We start from the raw sequence: 27976 nt of genomic DNA, 5'->3' as shown, positions 1-27976 counted from the left end.
AAATCATAGTAAGACTGTTACCTTGCGGGGTTATATGTGAATTATTTGCTTGTGAGGCAAGATGGTTTTCTAGTTCTTCGATCTGCTGTCTATACTGCTGAAGCTGCACCTCAAATTGCTGGACCAAGACTCTGAAGTAGCTACAAAAAACAGTTAACAAATCACATCAGAAAACAAATGTTCTAAATCTTTATATTCAAAATAGCAAATAAAAGTCCCCTTATGAGAAAGACCTTTGAAATTGGTTTGAGGATATATCACAGATATCATCATTTTAAAAAAAACCCAAACATTATAAATTATCAAGGAATTATAATTCCCAATCAATGGAGATAAATCCAAAGTAAGGGATATTCTACAAAATAACTTAATAGACTTTAAAAGTAACAAGGTCACCGGGCGTGGTGGCGCATGCTTGTAATCCCCAAGCTTGGGAGGCAGAGACAGGAGGTTCACGCAGGTTCGAAGCCAGCTATGCTGGCTTAAGAGACCCTGTTTCCACATAAAAAAGTAAAAATTAGGTCTGGGAATGTAGCCCATGGGAGTGTATACCGGAGGTAGAAGAGCTTCCAGGAACCAGTACCACCCCCCCCCCAAAAAAAAGTAACAAGGTCATCCAAGTCAAGAAAAACGGAGGAACTATTATAAAAGATAGGAAAACGCTGCTCAGTGTGGTAGCACATGACTATAATCCCAGTAGTTGTGAGACAGAGACAGAAGGATGGCAAGTATAAGATTAGTCTCAGCAAGTTACAAAGACCCCATTTCAAAATAAAAAATAAAAAGAAATGGGAATGTGGCTCAGATATATAACACCCCTGGGTTCAATTCCTAGTACAATACACCCATACACACACACACACACACACACACACACACACACACACACACACACACGAAGCCAAGTGTGGTGGCAGATGCCTGTAATCCTAGTACTTGGAGCTGAGACAGGAGGATCACAGGTTTGATCTCAGCATCAGCAATTTAGTGAGAACCTGTTTCAAAGAATTAAAAAATAAATAGGGCTGGGGGTGTGGTTCAGAGGTAGAATGACCCTGGGGTTCAATCCCCAGTAACACACAGACACACAGAGAAAAAGATTAAGGAGAAATGATAATGTGAACACCCGATAGGATCCTAGAAAAGAATAAATACAGTGGGAAAATCAATTAATTCCAATAAGGGCCTGTGATATAGTAAAAAAAAAAAAAAAAAAAAAAAGCTGTACCAATGCCAGCTGCCTACTGTCAATAATCATATGGTAGTTATATGGTATATAACATTAGTGGAAACAAGCCCTATAAGGAAATATTTTGCGCTACCATTTTTACAAGTTTTCCATAAGTTTAAAATGAATTTAAAATAATTTTTGTGTGTGTGATTGTGGTACTGAGGGTGGAACCCAGGTGCTTTTCTACCTCCGGCTATACTCCCAGACCTATTTTATACTTTATTGAAAAAAGGGTCTCACTAAGTTGCTGAGAGCCTCACTAAGTAGCTGAGGCTGGCTTTAAACCTGTGTGATCCTCCTGTCTCAGCCTCCCAAGCACTGGTATTACAAGCGTGCAACACCATGCCTGGCTTTTAAAATAAAAAATTAAATATCAAATACAGCCAGGCATAAGCCGGGAGTGGTGGCACACGCTTGTAATCCCCATGCTTGGGAGGCAGAGACAGGAGGATCATGCAGGTCTGAAGCCAGCCTCGCTGGCTTAAGAGACCCTGTTTCCAAATAAAAATATAAAATAGGTCTGGTAGTGTAGCCCAGAGGTAGAAGGGTTTCCAGGAACCCCAGTACCACCAAAAAACACCCAGCCAGGCATGGTGGCGCATGCCTATAATCCAAATACTTGGGAAGCAGAGACAGATTGCAAGATTGCAAGTTTGAGAACAGCCTCAGCAATTTAGCTAGACTCTCAACCAACTAGCAAAATACTGTTTCAAAATGAAAAATAAAATGGGGCTGGAGGTGTACTTAGAGGTAGAACATTCCTGTGTTCAATCCCCAGTACAAGAAAAAGACAGAGCAACTGTCAACTAGATTTCATAATGGACTACTTATAGTTCTTATAATACTATAAGGAATCTGAACATTTTTCTATATGAAATAGACAACTGTAAAAGCTTTTTGCAAAATCAGCTCTACTGGCAGTGTGAAGAACAAGACAGAGGAGGAATAAAATACTAGAGAAAGTCTAGCAAAACATGCTTCATGCTAATCTGTGTAATAGGAGCTTTGCTGTCACTTATTTCCTGATTTGGGTAATTATATTGTTATGTAAAAGATTAGGTTTACTTTAAAGAAATACACACTAAAGTATTTATGCCTAACAAGCAGTATGTCCACAAATATCAAACTGGGGGGTGTGTCTACATATGAAAGACGAAGAACAAAACAAACGAGACAAATGTTAAGATGCAGGGATCTGGCTGAAAGCATACAGGAAGTTCTGTTCTATTCTTGAAACTTTTCTGTAAGTTTGAAACATTACTATAATAATTTACTTTTGGGGGGAGAAGGGAGCAGTACTGAGTATCAAACCCAAGGCCTTACACATGCTTCATCTCTAACATAAAAAACATAATAAAAAGATTTAAAAGTGAAGCTGTGTGTGGTGGCATAATCCCAGTACTTGGAAAATTGAAACAGGAGAATCATGTGTTTGCAGACAGTCTTAGCTACTTAGTGAGGCCCTCCACAATTAGTGAGACCATTTCAAAATAAAGAATAAAAAATAGCGAGACACGTGTGGTGGTACACGCGTGTAATCCCAGCATTCAGGAGGCTGAAACCGGAGGATCGCGGTTCACGGACAGCCTCAGCTACTTAGTGAGGCCCTCTGCAACTCAGTGAGACCTTGTTTCAAAATAAAGAATAAAAATAGGGCAGAGGGTGTGGCTTGGAGGTCAAATGCCCCTGAGTTCCATCCCCAGACCCGCAAAAAAAAAAAAAAAAAAAAAATAGGGTTGGGTATAGCTTGGAGGTAGAATGCCCCTGGGTTCAATCCCCAGTAATAAATATATATGTAAAAAGAGAGACAAGAATCAGAAAGAATAGCACTCAGCTGAGCATGGTGGCACACACTTGTAACCCCAGTACTTGAGAGGCTGAGATAAGATGAAAGGCTTAAGACTAGCCTTAGCAATTTAGCAAGACATGGTTTCAAAGTAAAAAATAAATTCAGGCTAGGGGTGTAGCTAGGAAGTATAACACTTGCCAAATACTGTGATTTCAGACATGTGCCACCATGCCAGCTAACTTAAACATTCTAATGTATAAAAACTTGAGCCGGGCATGGCGGTGCACACTTGCAATCCCAGTAGCTGGGAGGCTGTGACAGGAGGATCACAGGTTCAGGGACAACCTCAGCTACTTAGTAATGCCCTCTGCAACTTGGTGAAACCTGTTTCAAAATAAAGAATAGAAAATAGAGCTGGAGGTGTGGTTCAAAGACAGAATGCCCCAAGGTTCTGTACCATACACACACAAAAGAATTTAAACTACTTGCAAATAAATAAAATGGAACAAGTCCTGTAACATTTAAAAAAAGTGTAACTGCATGTGAGTGCTTTAAAGTCCAGATCTTAGCGCCTTTACTTACCTTTCACTAAAATAGGGAAAATAAGCACTCTTAGGGGTTATTAAAAATAAATTTCTCAACTTGTATACTATTAGTACTGTTCTGCTAACTTAAAATGAGAAATATTTGTTTAGAAAAATTCAGTAACTTACTCAGCAGGAGCTGTATTTTCATGCTGAAGTCCAGGTGGTGTTTTCTGAGTTCTTAAAGCTATTTCAGCATTCTTTAGTTCCTAATACAACAGAGGTTTAAAAAAAACAAAATAGCCATTAAGAGTTAGGCTAAGAATATCAATTAACTCTGAACTGAGACTTCAAATACCAGATGGAGGTTCATTTTAGTAATTATGGATGAAGTTTTTTTAAATAAATTTTTATTGGTGCATTAGTCATACATCTCAATGGGATAAAAGGAAAAACTTGTGGAGATATACATGCACACATCACCCAATCAGCCCTTACCCAATCCCTAACCCCTTCCCTCCCCTCCCTCCTTCCCATGCTTGGTTTCCTGATTGACTTTGATATGTTTAAGTACATCATATGTTTTAGAGAGTTTCCCTCTTCCCCCTCCCATCCCCTCAGATAGGTCACCTTCATTGGTCTGGGAGTGTAGCCCGGAGGAAGAAGGGTTTCCAGGAACCCCAGTACCACCACCACTAATAATAATAATAATAATAATAATAATAATAATAATAATGGCAAGCAGATATAATAATCTGAAGCTGATCTTGTTAACAATTAATACTTGGGTACTTACTATGTAGTAAATACCATGCTGAATACTTCACCTATATTACTTTGGTTACTTCTCAATAACCCTAGGAAGTAGGTGGTGTTTCTTTTTACAGATGAGGAAATAGGACTACGAAGACATAACTTGCCCAATACTGTTGTTGTTGCATGACCTGAGAACTGAACAGAGGCAACTAAATTCTTTTAAAGCTACATAAAACCATTCTTATATTTCTTTCTACCATTTCTAACCTCTACCTAACACTAATTGTTTCTTTATCCCCTTACATTCCACATTCCCACCACTTCACTGACTTTTCAAACTCTAAGAGATTTCTTATTTAAAAAAAGAAATGTAAACTGGGTGTGGTGGCACACACTTGTAATCCCAGTACTTGGGAGGCTGAGACAGGAGGATCGAAGGTTTGTGGACAGCCTCAGCAACTTAAATAAGGCCATCTGCAACTTAGTGAGACACTGTTCCAAAATAAAATAAAACAGGGTTAGAGGTATGGCTCAGAGGTAGAATACTCCTGGGTTCTAGCCCTAGTAGCACTATACATAAATAAATACATTTAAAAAAAATGAAATATAGAGCTGGGAATGGTGGCGCACAGCTGTAATCCCAGTACTTGGGAGGCTGAGACAGGTATAAGGACAGTCTCACCGAGTGGCAACCTATAAGACCCAGTACCAAAAGAAACAAACATAAAAAGGGCCCGGGGTATAGCTCAGAGGTAGAACACCCCTGGGTTCAATCACCAGTACTACAAAAACAACACTTTGCTTTCATAAGATTTTTGGTCTAAATTGCCTCACTAAACAAGAGATTTTATCTTTCCCAAGAAGGCTTTTTTAAAGAAAATATATTGATAACTATTTCACTACAGATTCAGAACAATTAAGAGTAATCACAGATCATATTTCCTTGGTACAGCTATAATAAGAAGTTTTTCTGAACTCAGCCCTGATGCTTTTTCCTTTAGGAAAGTTTAACTCCTACTTCCTTCACCCTTTGCTTCCATGCTCTACGTAAATATTTTTTTCTGACCCGGGCGTGGTGGCGCACGCTTGTAATCCAGCATTCAGGAGGCTGAGACTGGAGGATTGAGGTTCACGGACAGCCTCAGCTACTTAGTGAGGCCCTCCGCAACTCAGTGAGACCCTGTTTCAAAATAAAGAATAAGAAATTGGGCAGGGGATGTAGCTCGAAGGTCAAATGCCTCTGGGTTCCATTCCCAGACCCACAAAAAAAAAAAAAAAAAAAAGTTTTTTCATCCTCTCATTATCTTTTATCAACAAGTCTGATAACTAACAGGTGTCCCACATATATTTGTAAGTGAAATCATTCAGTTTTAGAGTGACAGTGGGTCCAATCATAGTGTTCATTCCTCTAGAATCAGCTTCCTTCATTATTTTGCTAGTTATAATTTCTATTTCATATATTTCACATATAAAATTTGTAATTTCATATAATATTTAATCAAAACCTAAACATTATCCTGTCTACAACATAATTAACATTTTCTTTTAGCCGGGCATAGTGGCACACATTTGTAATCCCAGCATTCGGGAGGCTAAGACAGGCAGATTGCGGTTCACCAACAGCCTCAGCTACTTAGTGAGGCCCTTTGTGACTCAGTGAGACTGTTTCAAAATAAAGAATAAAAAAATAGGACAGGGGTGTAGCTCGGCTGTCAAATGCCCCTAGGTTCCATCCCAAGACCCGCAAAAAAAAAAAAAAAAAAAAAAAAAAAAATCTTTTTCCTAGAAAGTATTATGTATTGATAAAAAATTAAAAGCGGGAAGGAAACATGAAGACTACTTTATTCATATTAAACCAAAGAATTTGTAAGTGGCCAGAAAATCTCAGAACAAATAAAGTCTTCAAATTCTCTCTTTTTTATTTTTTGAAAATTTAAATAAGTTTATTAAAAAGACAGAAATACAGAAGACAATTAAAGCCCCATGCCATTCAGAAATGGCACGGGGGGGGGGGGATTCAAGTGAATATACCCTCAAATTCTCTTTAAAAATAATTCTTTAAAATAGCTATTTTAGTGTCATTATTTAAAAGATCATAAAGTATTCTCTAGTGGTTGACTTAAAGACACAGGACACAAAAGCAGCATTTAAATTTTTACATAAAATAATATCGTTTCACTTATGAATAGCAGAGCAACCCCACAGTAAAAAGACACATCCTAGCCTGGTGGAGTGGCACACACCTGCCATCCCAGTACTTGGGAGGCTGAGATAGGAGGCTAGCAGGTTTGAGACCAACCTCAGCAACTTAGAGACTCTGTTTCAAAATAAAATCTAAAAAGAACTGGGAATGTGGCTTGGATGTAGAACACCTTTGGGTGTTCTTCACCATGAAAGCTGAGTCCTTTAAGAGTTTAAATTTCAGTGTCTATTCTGGCGTTCCCTCAACCTTGAGATGCACTTATCACTTGCCTCAGCAACTCATCAACCTAGTAAGACCCTGTTTCAAAATAAAAATAAAACAGTGTTTGGAGGTGTAGCTCGAAGGCAGAATACACCTGAGTTCAACCCCCAGTATCAAAAAAAAAAAGATCAGGAACAACTTGAGGGAAGGATGCCTAGACAGCCATACATCAAGTACAATTTCTACTTATGATACATTACAACACAAGTAAATCATCTATCATTATTCTTCCTCACTGACATAGCAAAGAACTATATATTACATTTAATATGTATATACTATAGGAATAAAAGAAATTACTTATGTTAACTAAGATGTAACCAGGACTAACATCATCAGTCAACTATAGTTATTTACAAAGCATGATATACTCTTAATAACTAACAAGTTACTATCTGACTAGGTATTCTTGTGTAACATCAATTTAGCTAATAGGCACTCATATAAAAAAAAGCTAAGGCTATAAGCTTGAGAGTTGTATTACTAGGATCTGCATCAAGGTTCTTTAATTAACAGAGTTCTTTCTCTTTTCTTATTTTTACAATAAAAATAACACTACCTACCTGAAAAGATTGTCATGTAAAGTAAACTAAGTGAAGAGATAATCTCCTTAGATACTTATACACAAGAAGCACTCAATAAAACTAGTAATTACAATGATGATGGCAACTCAAAAGTATATGCAAGCCAAGCATGGTGGCACGTGCTTGTAATCCCAGTACCTGGGAGCCCGAGACAGGAAGATCACAGGTTCGAATTCTGCCTCGACAACTTAGCAAGGTCCTTTGCAACTTATTGAGACCCTGTTTCCAAAAATAAATAAAAAATTGGGCTGGGAGTTTACCTCTGAGGTAGAATGTCTTTAGGTTCAATCCCCAGTGCCACACACACACACACACACAAAAGTACATGATGAGATAGGGGAATGGTTGAGTAGTCGAGCACTTACCTAGCACACGTGAGACCATTGGTTCCATCCCCAATATACCCCACAAAAAAAAGGTTAAAAAAAATCTATATGGCTTTCTTGCAGTTTGTGTGTATCATCAAGAGTTATTACAAAAATGGTAAATGGCTGTTAGTATATCTGAAGATGGGTGCAGTGGCACAGGCTTGTAATCCTAGTACTTGGGAGGCAGAGACAGGAGGACTGCAGGTTTCTGGCCAGCTTCAGCTACTTAGTAATGCCCTGTTTCAAAATTATAATAAAAAATAGGGCGAGGGGTGTAGCTCAGAGGTAGAATGCCCCAGGGTTCAATCCCCAGTACCACACATAAAAAAAGTTAGTATACCTGAGCAGTTTCTACTTTCAGTTTGTCAATGTTGAGAGTGTTCCTCTGCAATCCACTGGCAGCCAGTGACAGAAGCTGCTTCAGAGCTTTAATATCCTCTTGTACTTTAAGCATTGCTTTGGAAGACATTCTACTAATTTCTTCTTGAACCTGTTTTTGTTCCTTCACAAATTTCCTTAAAAAAAAAAAAATCTGAGTTCTTAAAATGTATACCTTTGATATTCTACAGGAATAAAAATACATATATTTAAAATAGGTTGGTCAGAGTTCAAGTGTCTTAAAACAAAAACTAAAACTTCACTTATATTCCACGCTTTTTTATAGAATGGCAAGTACAGAGTTTTCATTCTTGTTTTTCTGCTTTCTCTTATTTTTAAAAGCATTAAAATTTAATTCAAGTTAAAATGTTGAGGAAGCAATGTTCTCCCTAAAATGCATTCTATAATTCTTCAAGTATTATTCATCTAGTTACATTTTAGACTTACTGAAGATTTTCAACATCCTGGCAAATGACAGGAGGTAGATTTTCATCCTTCAGTGCCTTACTATCCCTAAAAAAGAAAAAAGCCAGATTTATGCAATCTGAAGAGAAACCAGAGCATAACAAATTTATTAGGAACACTGAGATTTTAGAAAATTTGACAACCAATTTTTTTTTACTAGAATATACAGTATAAGAAAATACAGCAAATGCTATAGTTTTTTCTTATGGCTTTTTTATATGATTTTATTCTAAAAACATTTCTTGACCTAGAAAATAATTCTAGCAATTCATTTGACACCAATATTTCTTACTTTAAAAAAAAAGGGCAGCTATTATAAATATACTTATAAGCATTTATCCAGTGCCAGGCAAGGCTATAATCCCAGTATTTAGAAGGCTGAGATAGGAGGACTACAGGTTTGAGGATAGCCTCAGCACTCAGCAATCTAGTGAGAATCTTGGCAACCTAGTCAGACCCTGTTTCAAAACAAAAATAAAAAAGACTGCAGTATAGTTCGGAAGCAGAAGGCCACTGGGTTCAATCCCCAGCACAAATAGGGAAAAAATAAAGAGACAAGAAATATGTTAAAAAATTAAAGTCTATAAAATTCTCATAATGAGGTGTTCAAAATGCATTATTATTTTATAACTTCAATTTGTTCTTCAATGTGCACTGGAATGGGAAAGTATGACCTAGGGATAGCTTAAGAGAATCAAAATGAGGATAGAAACAACTAAAATTTGGCATGCTGTGATGAAATCATGAGTTAGATTTTATAACCTTAGACAGGTCTGTCTCTTCTTGTAAATGTTTAGTTTCAAATTTTAGCCAGGTGTGACAGTGCACACTTGGGAGTACTTTGGAGGCTAGCAGATTCACCAAAATTAGCAACTTAGTTTGATCTTGTTTCAAAAAACAAAACAAAACAACAACAACAAAAAATAGGGCTGCAGGTATAACTCAGAGGCAGAATGCTTCAAATCCTAGTTCTACCAAAAAATAAAAAAGTTTCAGATTCAGAGCATTTGGATTTGGGGATGAGAGATGCTCAACAAATAAATTCTATACATATATTGCAAAAACCTAAAAAACTCCAAATCTGAAAGGCTCTGGTTCTAAGCATTTTGCATAAGGCATAACTCAATCTATTTTAGCAACAAACTAAAATACGTAACAGATGTTTCTTGAAGAATGAACTGCAACATATATTTACAAATGCTTTAATATAAATTATGTGAGAAAACATGATTGGTAATAAAATATTACGCTGGCAGTTGGTGATAAAAATGACCATTTACGAAAAATTGAAGATCTGACCTTTCATAATCTTCCCAGAACATATATTTATTGTTTCTTTCTTTCTTTTTTTTTTTTTTTGTGATACTGGAGATTTAACCCAGGGGCATTCTATGTCTGAGCTACACTCCCAGCCCTATTTTTTATTCCTTAATTTTAAAAAGGGTCTAAGTTGCAGAGGGCCTCACAAGTTGCTGAGGCTGGACATGAACCTGCAATCCTCCTGTCTCAGCATCCCAAGTACTGGGACTGCAAGCATGTGCCACCACGCCTAGTTACTGTTTCAGTTTTGGTAACTACTGATTTTAGATTTTTCTTCTAAATGTGTACCTGGCTCTATTTACTTCCAACTATTCTATCTGCCAACAATTTAATAATACACAAAACTCTTAATTAAAATATCTTAAATTGCAAACTTACTCTGGTCTTGTTCCCATCTTATCACCTAGAAAATTCAAAAAGTTTCATGTAAAAAAAGGAAATTTAAAAATGTATCTAAATCAGTTTTAAATTAACACAAATGAAGGTAACTGAAACACTTCTTAGTCTGTAAACACAATAGCTTAATTGTAATGACATCTTCACAGATAAGCAGAGATAGTTTATTTTCTTGCCTACCAGTTTAACTCTGGATAGCTCTTGCTGACATTTTTTAAAGACCCCATTAGGATCTAACACTGTCTGTCAGATCACCAACATTTCTCCAATCTAACAATCCAGGACCACTTACACCTCCCATTCACCAATCTTTTCCATCACACTCTCAACACTGCCAGTCACTTAGGTGAAAATGCCAGTCATTATAATTTTCACTTTTCTTAAGATACTAACGAGATAAAACATTTAAGAAAATGTATATCTGACTAGTATTTTTCTCATTTTGTAAACTATCTATATTCATTGACTTGTACATTTTTCTTGTATTTTTCCTTATTGATTTCTAACAGCTAGTTCAATATGAAGTATATTAATTCTTCTCATATGTGCATGGTCTCACACACATCTATTTCTAAAATTAGATCTATAAAAGACACATCTCAATTTCAGAGATATTAAGATGTGAAAAAGTAAGTTTTAAAAACTGTGGGTTTCACTTTTTAACTTCTCATTTTTCATTTATAAAATATGGACTATTTCACTAACTCTAAATTTATTTTTCATTTTAATATTTCTAAAATTGATACCCTTCTATAAATAATATCTTAGATTTGAGACATGTTAATAAAAGATTTGAGACATGATTTGTTTTTCCAAATAACCAATTTATTTTTTAATAATGTACTATTTCTTTGATAGTTCACTTTTACACTTTTTTTGTTTATATACACACTAACATGTAAAACTTGGGCTATTTCTAGATTGCTAAGAACTCCTCATTAGTCTACTTAGCTATGTCTGCCCTAATACCTGGACTACTACAAAAAGCTTCCTAACAGTTCTTCATGTCTAGTCTTAACCTTCCTATAATTCTTTTCCACATGGCTATCAAAACGTTCTTAATCAAACAAATCTCATCAAATCTCTTTAGCAGATTCCAACTAACCTCAGTAAAATAATAATACTCACTGTGGCACAGAAAACTTTCAATAATCTCTGAAATTTTATTTTTCTGTGCTCTGGCTAAAATGACTTATTAGTTCTTTAAAAGGGCCAAACCCCTCATTTCTTTCTTTTTCTTTTCTTTTCTTTTTTTTTTTTTTTTTTTTTTTTTGGTGGTACTGGGGGTGGAACACAGAGGCTTTCTACCTCCGGCCTATACTCCCAGACCTATTTTATACTTTATTTGGAAACAGGGTCTCACAATGTTGCTGAGAGCCTCACTAGGTAGCTGAGGCTGGCTTCAAACCTTTGCGATCCTCCTGTCTCAGCTTCCCAAGCGCTGGGATTACAAGCGTGTGCCACCACGCCCGGCAACCCCTCCTCATTTCTAAGACTTGTTCCATTCTGTCCCCTATACCAAATGTTTCCTACCACTCTCTATGTGGTTAAATTCCACTGATACTGCAGGCCCAAAGCTAAAAGATACAGCTGGTAAGAAAAAAAAAGAAAGAAAGAAAAAAATCCTGCAAATGAATACTTTGACAGGTATCTCAGCAGATTAAAGGGAACTGGGATGAGGTACGTGTGATCACATGTAGTTATTCTATGTATTCTGTTTGACTCCGGGTTAGAAAAGCTATAAGAGCAAGATAAGGGGGAAAGGGGCAAAAGAAAAGGAAAACTAACTCCCTGCATTTCTCATACTCTTCTCCAAAGTAAAACAAACACCTAATGTTATTACTGACAGATGTGACACAAAAAGAAATAGATACAAAATATATGTATCACATCCCAATCTGAAAATACATAGTAATATACACATTAATGTAGCTACATAAGACATATGCACATACGAACCTATGCTATCATAAAAATTAAACATCAAATGCTCGAAAAAAAACTTGAGAACATCTTAACGGTAATGAACAATCTTAAAAAACTGTACTACTGATCTTTTAGATACAGTAATCTTGAGTAGTAATCTGGAAGTTCCCTGCTAGAACCTAAAATTATAGTAACATTACTTACTCTTTTTATCTGAAGAGCTACTAAAATCAATACCACCAAGGCCTTCATTGCCAGTAGTTGAAGTAGCTGCTGCGGTTCCCAAAGTCAAGCCTAAAGCATTCTGTCCAAGTCCTGCAAATAAACCAAACACCATGTACAAGCTCACTCAAAGATTTTATAACAATTTCCCCTTACTGACCAAAGCACTCAAAAGCTTTGTATTATACCCCAGATTTTCTTCTTACTTCACTTAGGCAAATAAAAAGAAACAAATCAAAAGAGTGCTTCAGCAAAGACTGATATCTTGCTTGGACACAATGATATATGGTGTTTGGATGGTATGATATTTTCATTACTAAAAGGGCTAGAATGTATTTATTAACTTGATATATGTAGACATTTATTCATTCATTTACTTACTTGCTTACTTATTTGTGTGGTACTGGGGATTGAACCCAGGGGTATTCTACCTCTGAACTACATCCCCAGTCCTATTTTATTTATTTGGAAACAGGATCTTGCTAAGTTGCTGAGACCTTCACTAAATTGTTGAGGCTGGCTTTGAACTTGTGATCCTTTTGTCTCTCAAATACTGGGATTATAGGCGTGCATCACCACACCCAGCTTTATTTATTATTTTTATACCTTTTCTATTCAGTTGGTATATTTTCAGGTGAATAAATCTTATCTTCTAATCATATTTTGGATTTTTGCATACTTTTAAAGTAATCTACTGTCAACTTATAAAATTTGAGTATACATTAAGTATAATTACATATTTCCCATGTTCTTTTCAGAAAACATACTTAAGAGATAATCTTCATAAAGGTTTTCAAATCTCATTTTATAAAAAAAAATCAAAGGGACTATAGTTAATCATAAGTCATTAATGTATATTTGTGAGACAAGTAGACAAAAGCCCTTGTGTTGGTAAACCCATAATTCTATACATCCATGTATTCCTAAGATGCAAGTTATTCTTTTAGGCAAAATGTTACCCATTTTAAAAACAAAAAATAGTAATTAACATGTGGATAACTGAGAAATGGGTTTAATTTTTGCAATATGAGTGAAAATAACTAAGTAAATAACTATTGTTATAGCAGTTAAGCATCCCTAAGCCACAGATCCTAAATGCTCTAAAATCTGAAACTTTTTGAGCATTAATGCTGATGCTCATCTACTAAAGTCTATATGAATATTCCAAAACCCAAAGCACATCTGGTCCCAAGCACTTCAGAAAAGAGATCCTCAAACATCATTACGTTCTAAAAAATTAAATGGAACTTTTATTTTAATGTGAATATAAAAAAGCATTGAGTATTAAATGTCAGAAGTCTAGGAAAAAATCAGAGCACACCTAAAAACTCATTGAGAGACATAAAACAGCTCTCTGCCTCTTCATTTTGCCTCATCTCTGTATGAGAGATGTGTAAATATTTATCTTGTAAAGAAATATATGAAATACTAATCTTATAGTTTGATTATTAGAAGGTATGGGTATGGTATTTACAAAATCAGGAAATAACATAAATTACTATTAGGGAGACCAGTGAAAACTTAAATACTGTCAGTTTTGTGTATACAGGTAATTTTGACCCTTTTCCTCCACTGACCTAGACTTCCTCTATCAAACTGATACCTGAATAGATGACATATAAGAGTTATAGTTTCTTTAATAGAAAAACTAATCTCATATTCTTTCATCTCTACTACATAATTAAGTAAAGTTTTAAATAGGTATTAGGAGCTGGGTGTGATGGCACACTCTTAAAATCCCAGGATTCGGGAGGCTGAGACAGGAGGATCACAGGTTCGCAGCCAGCCTCAGCTCTTAGTGAGGCCTTCCACAACTCAGTGAGACTCTGTTTCTTAGCTTATGTTTTTTAAAAGGGGTTCTTTTTTTTTTTTTTTTTTTTTTGTCTTTTTTGGAACTGGGGATCGAACCCAGAGAAGCACACCTGCAAAGCAGGCGCTTTGCCACTGAGCTACATCCTGGCCCCGAGACCCTGTTTCCAAATAAAGAATAAAAAATATAGGGCTGGAGGTATAGCTCAGAAGTATTATAGTACCAAAAATATTTATAAACAAATACGTATTAGGTGCTACACAACTTTTGAAACTAAATAGCCATTATATAATAGCCCAAGTATTACCAGAATTCTGTGGTTTTTGTATTTATCAACATTTCCTACTATGTAAATTGTTAAAAAAAATTTTTTTTAGATGGGGTCTCACTATATTGCCAGGCTGGTCTTGAACTCATGTACTCTAGTGGTCTCCCTGCCTCAGCCTCCTGAGTAGTTGGGACAATAGGCATGTTCTACCTACCACACCTGGCTAAACAGAAATTCTTACTGTTTTACTGCTGTGTGAGATAATTACAGAATTTCTTCAAGTAAAAGAAAAGCTTTTCTCAATCCCACAAAGCCCTTGTTGGCTTTTTCAAAATATAAATTTCTAGCCAGGCGTGGTGGTGCATGCTTGTAATCCCCGTGCTTGGGAGGCTGAGACAGGAGAATTGCACAGGTTCAAAACCAGCCTCGCTGGCTTAAGAGACCTGTTTCCAAATAAAATATAAAATAGGTCAGGGAGTGTAGCCCGGAGGTAGAAAGCCCCTGGGTTCCATCCCCAGTACCACCAAAAAATAAATAAATACATAAATAAATTTCTTATAATTGCCTTAGCTATAGTTGATTCTGAACTACACATCTACAGAATTCTTAACACGAAACAAATCTCATAAACATGAAATGAGAAATCAACCTTTTACAAAATATTAATTCAGCATTCTGCCAGATGGATTGATACTTGAGCATTTTTTCAAATGACTATAATAAAGTTATTTAACATCTGTGTTTTAAAATATTCCCTTGAAAGCACATTAAGGCTCTTTTCTGACTATCTGGAAAATGACACCTAGAGTAGGACTGAAGTTGCCTTACAATGAAGTTAGACTGGAAATGACTAGAGATTTTTTTCTGGTTTGGGGATACTGTGCATGCTAGTCAAGTACTCTACCAGTAAGCCAGGCCCCCAGCTCCTCAAGACAATTTAACTGCCATTGATGAAAAAGGGTTTTGGAAGTTTTCTGGCTCTTAAAGCAAGCTGTGATTTCCTTATCTAACTACTTAACACTAGGGAAAAAGGAAACTGTATTTCTAAAATATGAAGATAACCAATTATGTATTAAAAGAAAATTAAAAGTGATATGATCAAAGGCCAAAATAAATTTAAATACAAATATTATATGAAGAATAAATACTGTCAATTACCTGATGTTGCTGTATTTGTACTCTGGAAAAGTGAACCTCCTAAGCCAGCTAGGGCTCCCCCTAAAGACAGGCCTGTTGATGCAGTGGTCGTTGTTGCTGTTGATCCTCCTAAATTATTTAGAGTAAATCCTGTGGATGCTATAAAAAGTGAGATAGTGACCCTTTACATGGCAACATCACTTACAAATAGCACAGAAGAGCACAAGTAAACATTTCATAAAAACTGATTTCCAACTCAGTGAGACACTGTTTCAGAATAAAGAATAAAAAATAGGGCTGAGGGTATAGCTCAGAGGTAGAATGCTCCTGGATTCCATCCCCAGTACCAAAAAAAAAAAAAAAAAAAAATTGATTTCCATGACAAAATTATCTCTGTAAAAACTACTTGCTAGCTGGGCATATGGTGGCACATGTTTGTAATCCCACTACTTGGAAGGCTGAGAGAGAAAGACTACAGGTTTTCAGTTAGCCTCAGCTACTTCAAGAGGCACTCTGCAACTAATGAGATTCTGTTTCAAAATAAAAAATAAGGCTGAGGTATAGCTTAGCGGTAGAATGCCCCTGGGCTCAATTATCTAATACCACACATACAAAAAGAGAGCGTTTGGGTAATGGTACGATGGTACATCCAAGGTGCAATTACTGCTCATTGAAAACAAAGCAGAGGGGCATGGTGGCACATGACTGAAATCCCAGTACTTGGGAGGCTAAGACAGGAAGATCACAGATTTAAGGACAGCCTTAGCAGCTTAGCAAGACCATTTCAAAATCAAAATAAAAAAAACTGGAGGTGTAGCTAGAGTTAGAGTGCCCTTGGATTCAATTCCCAGCACCAAAATTTTAAAAACAGGAAAACAAAGGAGGTATTTAACAGCTTCACATTTACACTCTACTCTGTAAATCAAGATCATATTCCAAGATGGCCCCTGCTACATTAATGTCTAATGCTAACTTTTCTACTTTACAAATCAACCATTTTGTAGGTTAAAATTGCTGAATGATCAAAATAAACACTTCCCAGACTGTACTTATGTTTAATAAAGGTTGATATCTATGCACTCTGACCAAACAAAATTTACATCTAACCAGTGAATGCGATGTTTTCCCCATTCTGCCTCACCTGCTGGAGTTGACGTCAGAGCAGATGAAAGTGTGAGACCACTGGCTGAGGTAGAAGTAACAGGCAGAGCAAAAGGTGTGGCAGATGCTGCAGGTTTACTGAATCCTAAACTGAAGCCTGTTGTAGATGCAGATGTAGTGGCTGGTGTTCCTGTTTTAATAAATAAGTTAATTAAACCTCACTTTACCTTAAGTGTATATATGCTGATTTCAATCAGGATCTATACAAATTTTCAATCTTACTTTGTGTCAATATAAAGATATATATGTGTGTGCAGAGGAGAAAAATTTTACAAGTTGGGAAATAACTTGTGGTAAAAAAGAAAAGACAGCCCTTTGAGTTAAGAAAAGCAATGTAATAATGTAACTTCAATTTTATACCTAAATTTACTTACAATGGTACTTACCTTCCTTTCTTTCAACCTCAGCAGAAAAAAGTTATCTTCTCCAAGACTATGCAAACAACCATTCTCTAATCCAAAAATCTTTTTCTTCTAGGTCCCACCTGTCAGTCACAGCTCTCTTCCTACCCTGCTTAGCTACTCCTCTGCAGTCCTCTCTTGTGGATCTCCTGCTCCTGTGCATGTTCTAAGTGATATTCCCCAGGGTTCCATCCCTGTTTCCTTACTTCCCAATAATCCTACACATTTTTTTTCTTTTTTTGTGTGTGTGGTACTAGGGTGGAACCCAGTGGCTTTCTAGCTCCAGGCTATACTCCCAGACCTATCTTATACTTTATTTGGAAACAGGGTCTCACTAAGTTGCTGAGAGCCTCACTAAGTAGCTGAGGCTGGCTTCGAACCTGTGCGATCCTCCTGTTTCAGCCTCCCAAGTGCGGGGATTACAAGCCTGCGCCACCACACCCAGCTCATTTCTTGTCATTTCAACTACAGGTACCCGAGTCTAACTCCTCATCTATGTGAATCCCCATTGGCTGGCTCCACCCTGACGTCCCTTTGGATTCCTAGATATGCCCCACTCCTTCCCCTCAGTCAACTCAATTGTTTAAGCCAGAATCTGAAAATTTCTTTGACATATCTTTCTTACTCTGAATTCCACTTGTTACAAATTCTGTCATCTCTACTTTGGAAATATTTGAGGATGCCTGGATTACTGGCATCCTCAAAAACCTTGATTTAGGCCACCTCTCAAGAATTACTATACTCTGCCAGTCCTTTCCAACCGCTTAGAATTATCTCAGTTACCTTAAAAATAACAATATCCTGGTCATTCTACCTCAACTGAAGGTTCCCATTAGCTCTAGAGTGTCTCAAAACTATTCTAAAGACCTGTCACATAAATGCCCCTTCTTCTGTGTTCCCAACATGCTCCTCAAATTGCTATTCTTCCTACCATTCCCACTCTGAATCCCAAGCCCAAAGTAAAATGCTTCTAACATTCCCCTGGCTTCTTTTATGTTTGGGCCTTTGCACCTTCTATTTCTGTTTTCTGTTCCCTAAATAACCCTATTCTCATCTTCCTCTGCCTTCCACAGTATCTTCTCTATGCCTATGAGGAGATTTATCAGATGGCACAAGAGCATGTTAATGTACCTGCTGTTCCCTCTTCTCACTAGAGACAAATGTTTTGCTTGTGCACCCAACAGTTCCTGACATCAGTACCGTCCTCACTATTGCAAATACAAGCTAACACACAATGTTCACTGCATTATACACTCCCAGCCACATAGTTAAGAAGCAACTGTTCCAACAGTATTAAATGCAGAAATGACGTGGATATGGGCTTCTATAAAATCATTAAGAAAAAATGTCATAAATTATGTTTCTGAATTGCTCTAATCACAAATGGAAGTTTCTGCCAGACGAATGCTTCAAAATCGTAAATGGATGGGTTTATATCCTCAGAAAATAAAAGGAGTCAATTGTTCATTGTTGTAGCAAATCCTGTCTAAAAATTTTGTGGCAAGCAGAAGTGCTTTGTGTTGATAACAGGCAAAATGCATCTAAGTGAATGAAGTTAGCTAACCCTTAATTTAATCTCAATTTAAGGACTTTTCAACATCATTTCATATTTTTCCTTTTACCTTATTGTCACCCATTATTTAGTGCCATCCAGATTCAGTCCTGCTGAAGCCCTCATTATTCACATTTCCTTAAACATACTACTACAGAAACTGTTATTTTGAGTCAGAAGAGAATCAGAAAATTTCCTAGTCCATATCATTTTAATTTTTTTCTCATTTCTTTTCCCCATAATGCTAGCATTAAACTCAGGGCCTCACACATGCTAGGCAAATATTCTACCACTAAGCTACACCCCTGACCAATGAAATCATTTTACACACAACTAAGTGACTGTTAAAAGACTCACAGAGATACAAACAAGGCTTAATTCCAAGACTAGTTTAATAGTTTTCCACCAAATAACTATTATGACTGAATAAGTAATGTGAAATAAACTTCTACGTGAAAAACCATCTCTGAGCTGGGTGTGGAGGTACATGCTTATAATCCAAGCGTTTGGGAGGCTGAGATAGGAGGATTGCAGTTCGAAGAAAGCCTCAGCTACATAGTGAGGCCCTTTGCAACTCAGTGAGACCCTGTTTCAAATAAAGAATAAAATAGAGCTGGGGGTGTAGCTCAGAGGTAGAATGCCCCTGGGTTCCAACCCTACTATTGCAAAGAAAAGAATTAAAAACCATTTCTGTACTTTCTGTATTGAAAAAGTATAAGTTATTCATTTATTACATTTATTATAAGTATTCACATACTGAAAGTCAGCTGGGCTTGGTGGTACACACTTGTAATCTCAGTACTTGGAGGCTGAGACAGGAAGATCACGGTTCATGGACAGCCTCAGCTATTTATTTATTTTTATTTTTATTTTATTTTATTTTTTTACACAGTACCAGGGATGGAACCCAGGGGCTTTCTTCCTCTGGGTTACACCCCATCCCTATTTTATAATTTATTTGGAAACAGGGTCTCACTAAGTTGCTGAGAGCCTCACTAAGTAGCTGAGGCTGGCTATAAACCGGAGCGATCCTCCTATCTCAGCCTCCCAAGAGCTGGGATTACAAACGTGCGCCACCACGCCCGGCCAGCCTCAGCTATTTGGTGAGGTCTTTGGCAACTAGTAAGACTGTTCAAAAAATAAAAATAAAAATTAGGGCTAAGGGTAACTCAGAAGTAGAATACCCCTGGGTTCAATATCCACTTCTACAAAATAAATAAATACTGAAAGTCTCCAAAAAGTCAATATCTGGTATCCACACTCAGTTCTTTACATACTTTCTTCTATACCCAGTTTCTGTGAGATATTAGAAAAGAGAACATAGAGACTATTCATTTCAATTATTAGAAACCATAAAGCTGGGATCTTTCCTCAAAAATTCTTACCTAGAGTTAATCCTGTAGTTAAAGTTGTTGCTATGCCTGGAAACAAAAAGAGAAAGTTTAAGCACTGATGATGATGGCATTCTTTTCAGGTTATTTGTCATAAGGGAAAGATTTAAGAGTCACCCTCATGAACTGATAAGGCTTCTAGTAGGACCAACACTTACCACAACCTCTGCCACTAAAGCCACTCACACAAGCTTTTTTTACACACTGGTTTTCATATTACAGACTGAGGATCTCGGTCCCAAATGGACTCAGTGCCAGATTTATTGCTCCCCAGGACTGAGCAAGTTCGTTTCAGCAACTGTACCATATGTGTTAATGTTCCAAATTGATAAAGTTGGCTTAAACAATGTTTAGTAAGGAAAAAACACAGCATTACATAATCTAATGTAAATTTTCTTGGGGCGGGGGCAGAACTGGAGATCGAACCCAGGGGCATTCTATGCCCAAACTACACCCCCCAGTCCTATTTTTATTCTTTCTTTCTTTCTTTCTTTATTGGTGGTACTGGGGGTGAAACCTGGGGAATTTTCTACCTCCGGGCTATCCTCCCAGACCTATTTTATACTTTATTTGGAAACAGGTTCTCACTAAGTTGCTAAGAGCCTCACTAAATAGCTGAGGCTGTCTTCGAACCTGTGTGATACTCCTGTCTGAGCCTCGCAAGCGCTGGGATTACAAGCGTGCGCCACCATGCCCGGCTTATTCTTTATTTTGAAACAGGGTTTCACTGAGTTGCGAAGAGCCTCACTAAGTAGCTGAGGCTGATTTCGAACCTGTGGTCCTCCTGTCTCAGCCTCCCAAGTACTGGGATTACAAACATGTGCCAACATACTTGGCTTAATGTAAAATTTTAAGTGACCTAATTCATCATAATTAAAAAAAAGAGATCTTTGAGAGCAAGAGATAACTTGCACACAGGTATGTGTCTTCCCTAGAAAAGATCACGTGTAATACCGGGTCTATCCCTTGCTCTTTTCCAAAAATATCTATTCTTTTTTTCTTCATATTTACTCTTCTTTTTAGTTCTAGTACCAATGGCAACCTCTTAAAGATAGTAAAATGGAAAGAAAAATATTACAAGCCTACTTCCCCAAAATGCAATGATCTCCTTACCTGTATTTGCTCCTCCTAGGGTGAACCCAGTGGCAGGCTTAGATGCAAAGAGTCCAGTTCCAAAACCACCAGAAGAAGCAGATGTAGTTGCTGGAGTCCCGGTACTTCCCAGAGTTCCAAAACTAAGCCCCACAGAAGGGTTACTTGTTTATTTAAAAAACAACAACAACAACAACAATAAAATTAAGTCCACTAAAACCAATATATACTTAAAAGAAATAAATATTAGCTCTTCATGGTTATTTCCTTTTATATAACACATCTAATACATCTAAGGTGCAAAGAGCAAACAATAAATTTCCCTTGAACCAAAAAGTTCAAATATCTGTTATCCTTAAAAAAAAAACAAATCCAAATGTAAATTTAGTAAATAAGAATATCAAGCTTTAAGGAAAGCCCTGCCTACACTGATTAGGATTTTAGAACCCAAAGGAATCATAAGCAAGGACCACACATTTCTACTTTTGTCAGTTTTGGTTTGAAACCATGCATAAAATGGCCATAGGAAGTCTTATGAATAGGGGTCCTTGTCCTTTTGAAATATGTAGAGTTCACATTTCTAAATTGAGTTATTCCTCAATTACTCATATAAAAACATATGTCCACAAATCATTAAAAGTTTCTCTTTCTTAGCCACTGCTCTTTAAGATATTACCATATTCACAGGATACAGATATGGTATATTGCCACAATAAAAGAACTGAAACAGGGTGGAAGGCATGTGCACATCCTGGCAAAAATTAAACAAGCAAAATTATCATCTGTTGAGGTTATGTGAACAGTTTATTACTTTTTGTGTGTGTGTGGTACTGGGGTTTCTGGAAACCCTTCTACCTCTGGGCTACACTCCCAGACCTATGTTTATACTTTTTTTTTAAATTTGGAAAAAGGGTCTCTTAAACCAGCGCGGCTGGCTTCGAACCTGCGCGATCCTCCTGTCTTTGCCTCCCAAGCACAGGGATTACAAGCGTGCGCCACCACGCCCTGCATAGTTTATAACTTTTTAACTGCTCTTATCATGCCTCAGAAGCTCAAATTTACCATCTATAAGTAGGAGGAAAAATTATGAAAATAAGCAAAAAATTTTCACAATTTGATACTTCAAAAATTATGTAGGCCAGGTGTGGTGGTGCACACTTGTAATCCCAGTACTTAAGAAGCTGAGACCCGAGGATTGCAGGTTCATGGCCAGTCTCAGGTACTTAATGAGGCCCTCTGCAACTTAGTGAGACCTTGTTTCAAAATAAGGATAAAAAAAAGAGGGCTGGAGGTTGTAACACTAGAGGTAGAATGCCCCTGGGTTCAATCTCCAGCATTGCAAAAAAAAATAAATAAATAAATAAATAAATAAAATATATATATATATATATATATGCGCCTGCAGGAGAGTTAGTAGGTATTATAACATGCATAACATTATCAGAAATTCCATATACTTGTTAATCTGCCCCTTCCTAAAACAACCATTATAAAAATCTTAAATTATCTGAAACGTTTCAATGTAAGCAGGAGGCCACAGTCCTGTGGCTGGGTTCCAGCACCAGCTTCCCCATGTGCTGGTCCTCGTGTGACAATACATAACTTTTTTTTTTTTTTGCAGTACTGGGGATGGAACCCAGGGGCATTCTACCTCTGAGCTACACCCTCAGCCCTATTTTTTATTCTTTATTTTGAAACAAGGTCTCACTGAGTTGCAAAGTCCCTCACTAAGTAGCTGAAGCTGGCCACAAACCTGGATCCTCTTGTCTCAGCCTCCCAAATGCTGGGATTACAAGAGTGCACCACCATCCCTGGCTAATACTTAACTTTTTTTAGCTTAATACTTAACTTCTTCATCTGCAAAACAGACATAATGGCATCTACATAGTAGATTTCTTTATAATAGTTAAAAAGTTGTGCAGGGCAAATTCACACCAAAAAAAGTTGTAAGCACTGTTACCATTAGGAATACTTATAAATTCGACATATTATGTATAAGACAGTATGTCAGAAATAGCAAAGGGGGAACAAAGATGGCTAAAGTAATTCCTATTCCAGAAATGTTGTTTATACAGGAGGATTAAAATAACTATAAACCAAGCCAGAATGGTTCACCAAGTCACTTAGGTTCAGAGGTCATCAATTCCATAATTGGCCTTAAGTCCTATTCATTCCTCTATATACGTGGGGGGCCCATAGGTGTAGAAATATGATTCCAGAAGGTGTAGAAATGCACACCTTCAGTAAAGCAATTTATAATAAGTACCAAATGATGGCAAACAAATATTGCAGAAATTTGTGATTAAGAACTAGCCAGTGTGCAGGGCATGGAAATGGAGGAGCTCACAGAAAAGGAACTTAAGATTGGACCACCGATGCTGTACAGAACAATGGAAAAGGAGAACTCTATAAGTTTTACCACCATTTTAAAAATGCTGTATGAGCCCCTAAGTATATGAAGGGTAGATAGGAGGCAAAGTAAGGCTGCAAATCTCACTCACAATTAAAGGATCTTTAAATAACCAATTGAATTAAAAAGGCATTTTAAGAAACATTATTGTGGGGCACAGTGCCAGAAGCCTATGATCCCAGTTACTGGAGAGAATGAGGCAGGAGTCCAATTAGAGGCCATCCTCACCAATTTAGCAAGACCTATTTCAAAGTTTAAAAAAGGAAAGGGATGTAGCTCAATGGTAGAATGCCCCCGGGTTCAATCCTCAGTAACACACACACAGAAACATTACTGACTACAATTAAAACTGAAATATACTTTTAAAAAGCCTATAAAGTGTGACTTAAAAAGGAGATAGTATATGATGGCTATATGTCCAAACAACATAGACAGTACAACTAAAAAGCACAAAAGCATTTGGCAGCTGGTGGCAATCTAATAGTTTTTGTTCTTTTCAATCTACTATGTACACAACATAGGCTAGAAAAAGTACTTTTAGAGTATTTTTTTAAAAAAATACTTCTTTTAAATTTTGAAGACATTCCATTAAGAAAATGGTTGTTACATTCCCCTTATTCCCAAATCAGTGATTTTTTTTCTAAACTGCTGTTCTAGAAATATACAACAGATGAACAGTGAAAATGATTTTTAGAAAATGAATCAAAATATTTATAATTTCTTGGCAACTTAAAGATAACTGAAAACACTGAAGTTACCTAACTAAAATTGAAAATATTACCAAAGAAAGTGAAATCCACTCTGCAAAAGTAAAAAACAAAAAAAAAAGAAAAACAAAAAAAAAACCCCTTCCTCATGGCAGAGAAAATTATTTTTTTGTTTGTTTTGTTTTTGTGGTATTGAGGGTGGAACCCAAGGCCTTTTTTACCTCCAGGCTATACTCCCAGACCTATTTTATACTTTATTTGGAAACAGGGTCTCACTAAGTTGCTGAGAGCCTCACTAAGTAGCTGAGGCTGGCTTTGAACCTTGTGCGATCCTCCTGTCTCAGCCTCCCAAGCGCTGGGATTACAAGCGTGCGCCACCACATCTGGCTAGAGAAAATTATTTAAGAAAAACAAAGGCTACCCTAGACCTGGCCAATAATTTACTCAATCCAGTGCTATCTGCCAAGGACTGGATGCAATGTACTACAGAAAAGCAAAACTGCCTCCATCAAGTCAGGAAAGTTATTTTAACTTCTCAGCCTGCATCACTGTGGGTTTGGAAATAATGTAAGAGCTAACATTTACTGGGCATTTAGCAAGTGCCAGACATGATCCAAGTGCCAGGCAAGATACCTAACATTCTTCAACTAAAATCTCTCAGGTGAAATATAATTATGTATCTGTTAACTGCTGCAAAGAGGGCTACTACCTTAAAATTACTTCTAAAAGACCAAGCCACCCAGTCTTGATCTCCCTAACAGCACCCCAGCAGACACATTAGACTGCCTTTCCTTTCATTACTTTGTCCTAGTCTAATGCCTGAATAATTTTTAGTTAATTATTAATAACTCATTTACTCACTAAGGATTTATTAAAGACCTTCTTCTATGCCAAGCACTATCCTAGGGACTAGGATAGAGTGAAAAAGAAGACTCACTCTAACCTCAGAAGTTTCCTGACAGTGGGAGACATGGTCTGACCACAAACAAGTGAACAATAAATATAGATAAATGATTACAACTGTGGTAACTGCTATAAGTACAAGGTACCAAGAATGGACATCTTCCGGACTGACAGGTAAGAGAAGGCCTATCTGAGGAGATCATCTGTGTACCAAAAGAGAAGGAGGCATTAGCTGGGCAGAGGGAGTCAGAAAAGGAAGCATTCTAAGCACAGAGAACTGCCCTGAAATGGAAATGGTCAGCCAAGCTCCACTGAAAAACTGAGAAAAGACCATACTGCTAGAGCAGTACTCCTCAAACTAGGATCAGGATTATTAGGAGTATAAAATTAAATTTAGGACATAATCAGCATTTAAAAACTGAAACAGCAAAGTGCATCCAAAGACACTATCCTTGAAATTATTTCAATTGCTTATTTGTGTCCATTTACAGGGTGTGTGTGTTTTTACATTAGGTCTGGATCACTGAAATGAGAAGACAGGCCTAAAATGAGTCTGGAGAGTTTCCAGATTATTCTGGGCCCTGAAGATCACAGGGAGATCTACATTTAACTTCAATTTAAGGATAGTAGAAAATGACTAAAGAAGCTATGAGATTTTTTTAAAACGCTCTGGCTACAATATACCAAAGATTGCAATTGGGAGTCCACTGAACTAAACTATGCAGGAGATGATGGGAGTAGTTTCCACCCAACTCAAGTAAGGCTGATGGTTGAAAATTGGACAGAACTTAAGAATTATCATAAGAATGGGTCAGCAGACTGGGACTCCTACTTATTTTACAATCCAAAACAGAGCCTAACACAGGAATTTTTTCAAGTAGTTGTTCCGTGAATGAATGGCTTGCAGTAGGGTGCATTAGAAATAAACAAATGAAGATTGCAAAAGCAAAATTACCAGAATTTGCTGAATAAAAATACAAAAAAAAAAAAGGATTATAGACAGGAAAAAGGATTATAGACAGAATTCCCAGATTTCTGACTTCAATAAATAGTCTGTGATTCCTCTCTCCTCCTTTCTTAAAATATATATAATGTAATGGTATTTTTGCCTTTTAAATCTACAACCATATCCTTTAGACTTGGGGGGGGGTATTTATATCCATTGAGCACATATTTCTTGATTTTTATGAATGCCTACACCTTGAGTTCTAAAGATTAAGGTTCTCGTTAACTGGGCACAGTGGACCTAATCCCAGTTATTTGGGAGGCTGAAACAGGAGGATGGCAATTTAGGAAGATGCTGTTTCAAAATAAAAAAGAAATGGGGGTGTAGCTCAGAGGTAGAGCACCCCTGCGGTCAATCCCTCAAAAAGTTCACATTAAAATAATCTCCCCCAGCCAGGAGTGGTGGCACACGCTTGTAATCCCTGCGCTTGGGAGGCTGAGACAGGAGGATCCCACAAGTTCGAAGCCAGCCTCAGCTACTTAGTGAGGCTCTCAGCAACTTGGTGAGACCCTGTTTCCAAATAAAATATAAAATAGGTCTGGGAGTATAGACCTGAGATAGAAAAGCCCCTGGGTTCCACCCCCAGTACCACAAATCATCATCATCATCATCTCCCTCTATTATCTTTCCGAACTCCTCTAGTATTTTTGTCCTCACCTGAACTACTAAGTTGCACATTACCTACGTCTTGTAATTTATGTAAAAGATGTGAATCATTACAACATTCTCGCCAGCGACATACCAAACTACATATATTGCAAAACAACAATCATCAATAAATGCTACAAAAAGTACTTTCTTAGAGACCATAGAGGCTCTGGTCATGTACCCCAAAGGCTTTTAAGAGCTCGTGAAATGAAAAAATAAACAAAATTATAAAAACACTATAACGTCTGAGGCTATAAAATGAAAGCTATGCAATGACATCTGAATTATCAAGAAGAAACTTTTAAATGTCCTCCTCAAGATCTTTTATTACTTGTCCCTTTCTGAAAGCACACGATGAGCTATGATTCCATTCATTCGCTCAACATTATTCTATGCGCCATTAAGGCTCGGAGCGGACCCTAGGTCCCTTCTCCTCGGAAGCCCCGGGGTCAGAACAATGGCCGAGCCTCCCATAGCTTCGGAGCTCTCACGCAGACGCTGCCCGCCCTCCCGACCAGACCCGGCTGCGGGCAGCCGCCCTGAAGGAGGAGCCATTACCTAGACGTCCCGGTCCCGAAGGAGAAACCGCCGCCGGTGCCGGTCCCGCCCGCGGCCACCGTGGTGGAGCCCGGCGTCCCGGACCCGAAAGAGAAGCCGGTGGACATGGCGGCCCGGGGCTGGAGGCCGTCGGCACGCGGAACGAGGTCGGGGCGCCGCTCTCGCCTCACAGGGGCGGCGGGCCGCGCAGCATCGCCCTAGCCGGGCCGGCCTGGCGGGAGCTTCTAGGCGCAGCACCCGCCGCGCGGGGCCTGCGGGGCGGAGCCGCGGACGAGAGCACGCCCAACGCCCGCCGCGCCGACGCGCCGGAAGCAGGGGACGCTGGGACGGGGCGGGGCCGCGCCGCGCAGGGGCAGAGGGGCGGAGCCGACGCCCAGAGCCCCCGGCGCTCCCACGCTCGGGGCACGCCGGAAGCAGCAGCCCTGCCGCGCAGGGGACGCTGGGATGGGGCGGGGCCGCGCGCCGCGCGCCGCGCGCCGCGCAAGGCAACCTGGGTTGTGGTGCTGGCG

The 27976-nt window shown here is 37.9% G+C and overlaps 1 protein-coding gene across 5 annotated transcripts in view; it reads right to left on the bottom strand.

Moving 5' to 3' along the window:
• Positions 1–27574, bottom strand: part of NUP58 (nucleoporin 58) — a gene marked incomplete at both ends in the record, with an annotated part of 56137 nt that extends 28563 nt beyond the window's left edge. For 3 of the 5 annotated variants that reach the window (XM_080719898.1, XM_080719896.1, XM_080719899.1), the window contains 11 exons: positions 22–140; positions 3734–3813; positions 8057–8231; positions 8542–8607; positions 10258–10282; positions 12406–12516; positions 15660–15797; positions 16780–16929; positions 20138–20173; positions 21257–21399; positions 27468–27574. In XM_080719898.1, coding sequence (XP_080576024.1) covers positions 22–140; positions 3734–3813; positions 8057–8231; positions 8542–8607; positions 10258–10282; positions 12406–12516; positions 15660–15797; positions 16780–16929; positions 20138–20173; positions 21257–21399; positions 27468–27574 — 1150 coding nt within the window. The remainder of the gene's footprint in view (positions 1–21; positions 141–3733; positions 3814–8056; positions 8232–8541; positions 8608–10257; positions 10283–12405; positions 12517–15659; positions 15798–16779; positions 16930–20137; positions 20174–21256; positions 21400–27467) is intronic. The other 2 variants (XM_080719900.1, XM_080719897.1) reach the window with 1 other exon arrangement.
• Between the last annotated feature and the right edge of the window lie 402 nt (positions 27575–27976).

The sequence above is a fragment of the Muscardinus avellanarius genome (genome assembly GCF_963383645.1).
Source record: "Muscardinus avellanarius genome assembly, chromosome: 2".
NCBI lineage: Eukaryota > Metazoa > Chordata > Mammalia > Rodentia > Gliridae > Muscardinus > Muscardinus avellanarius.
This window is presented reverse-complemented; position numbering and strand designations above follow the sequence as displayed.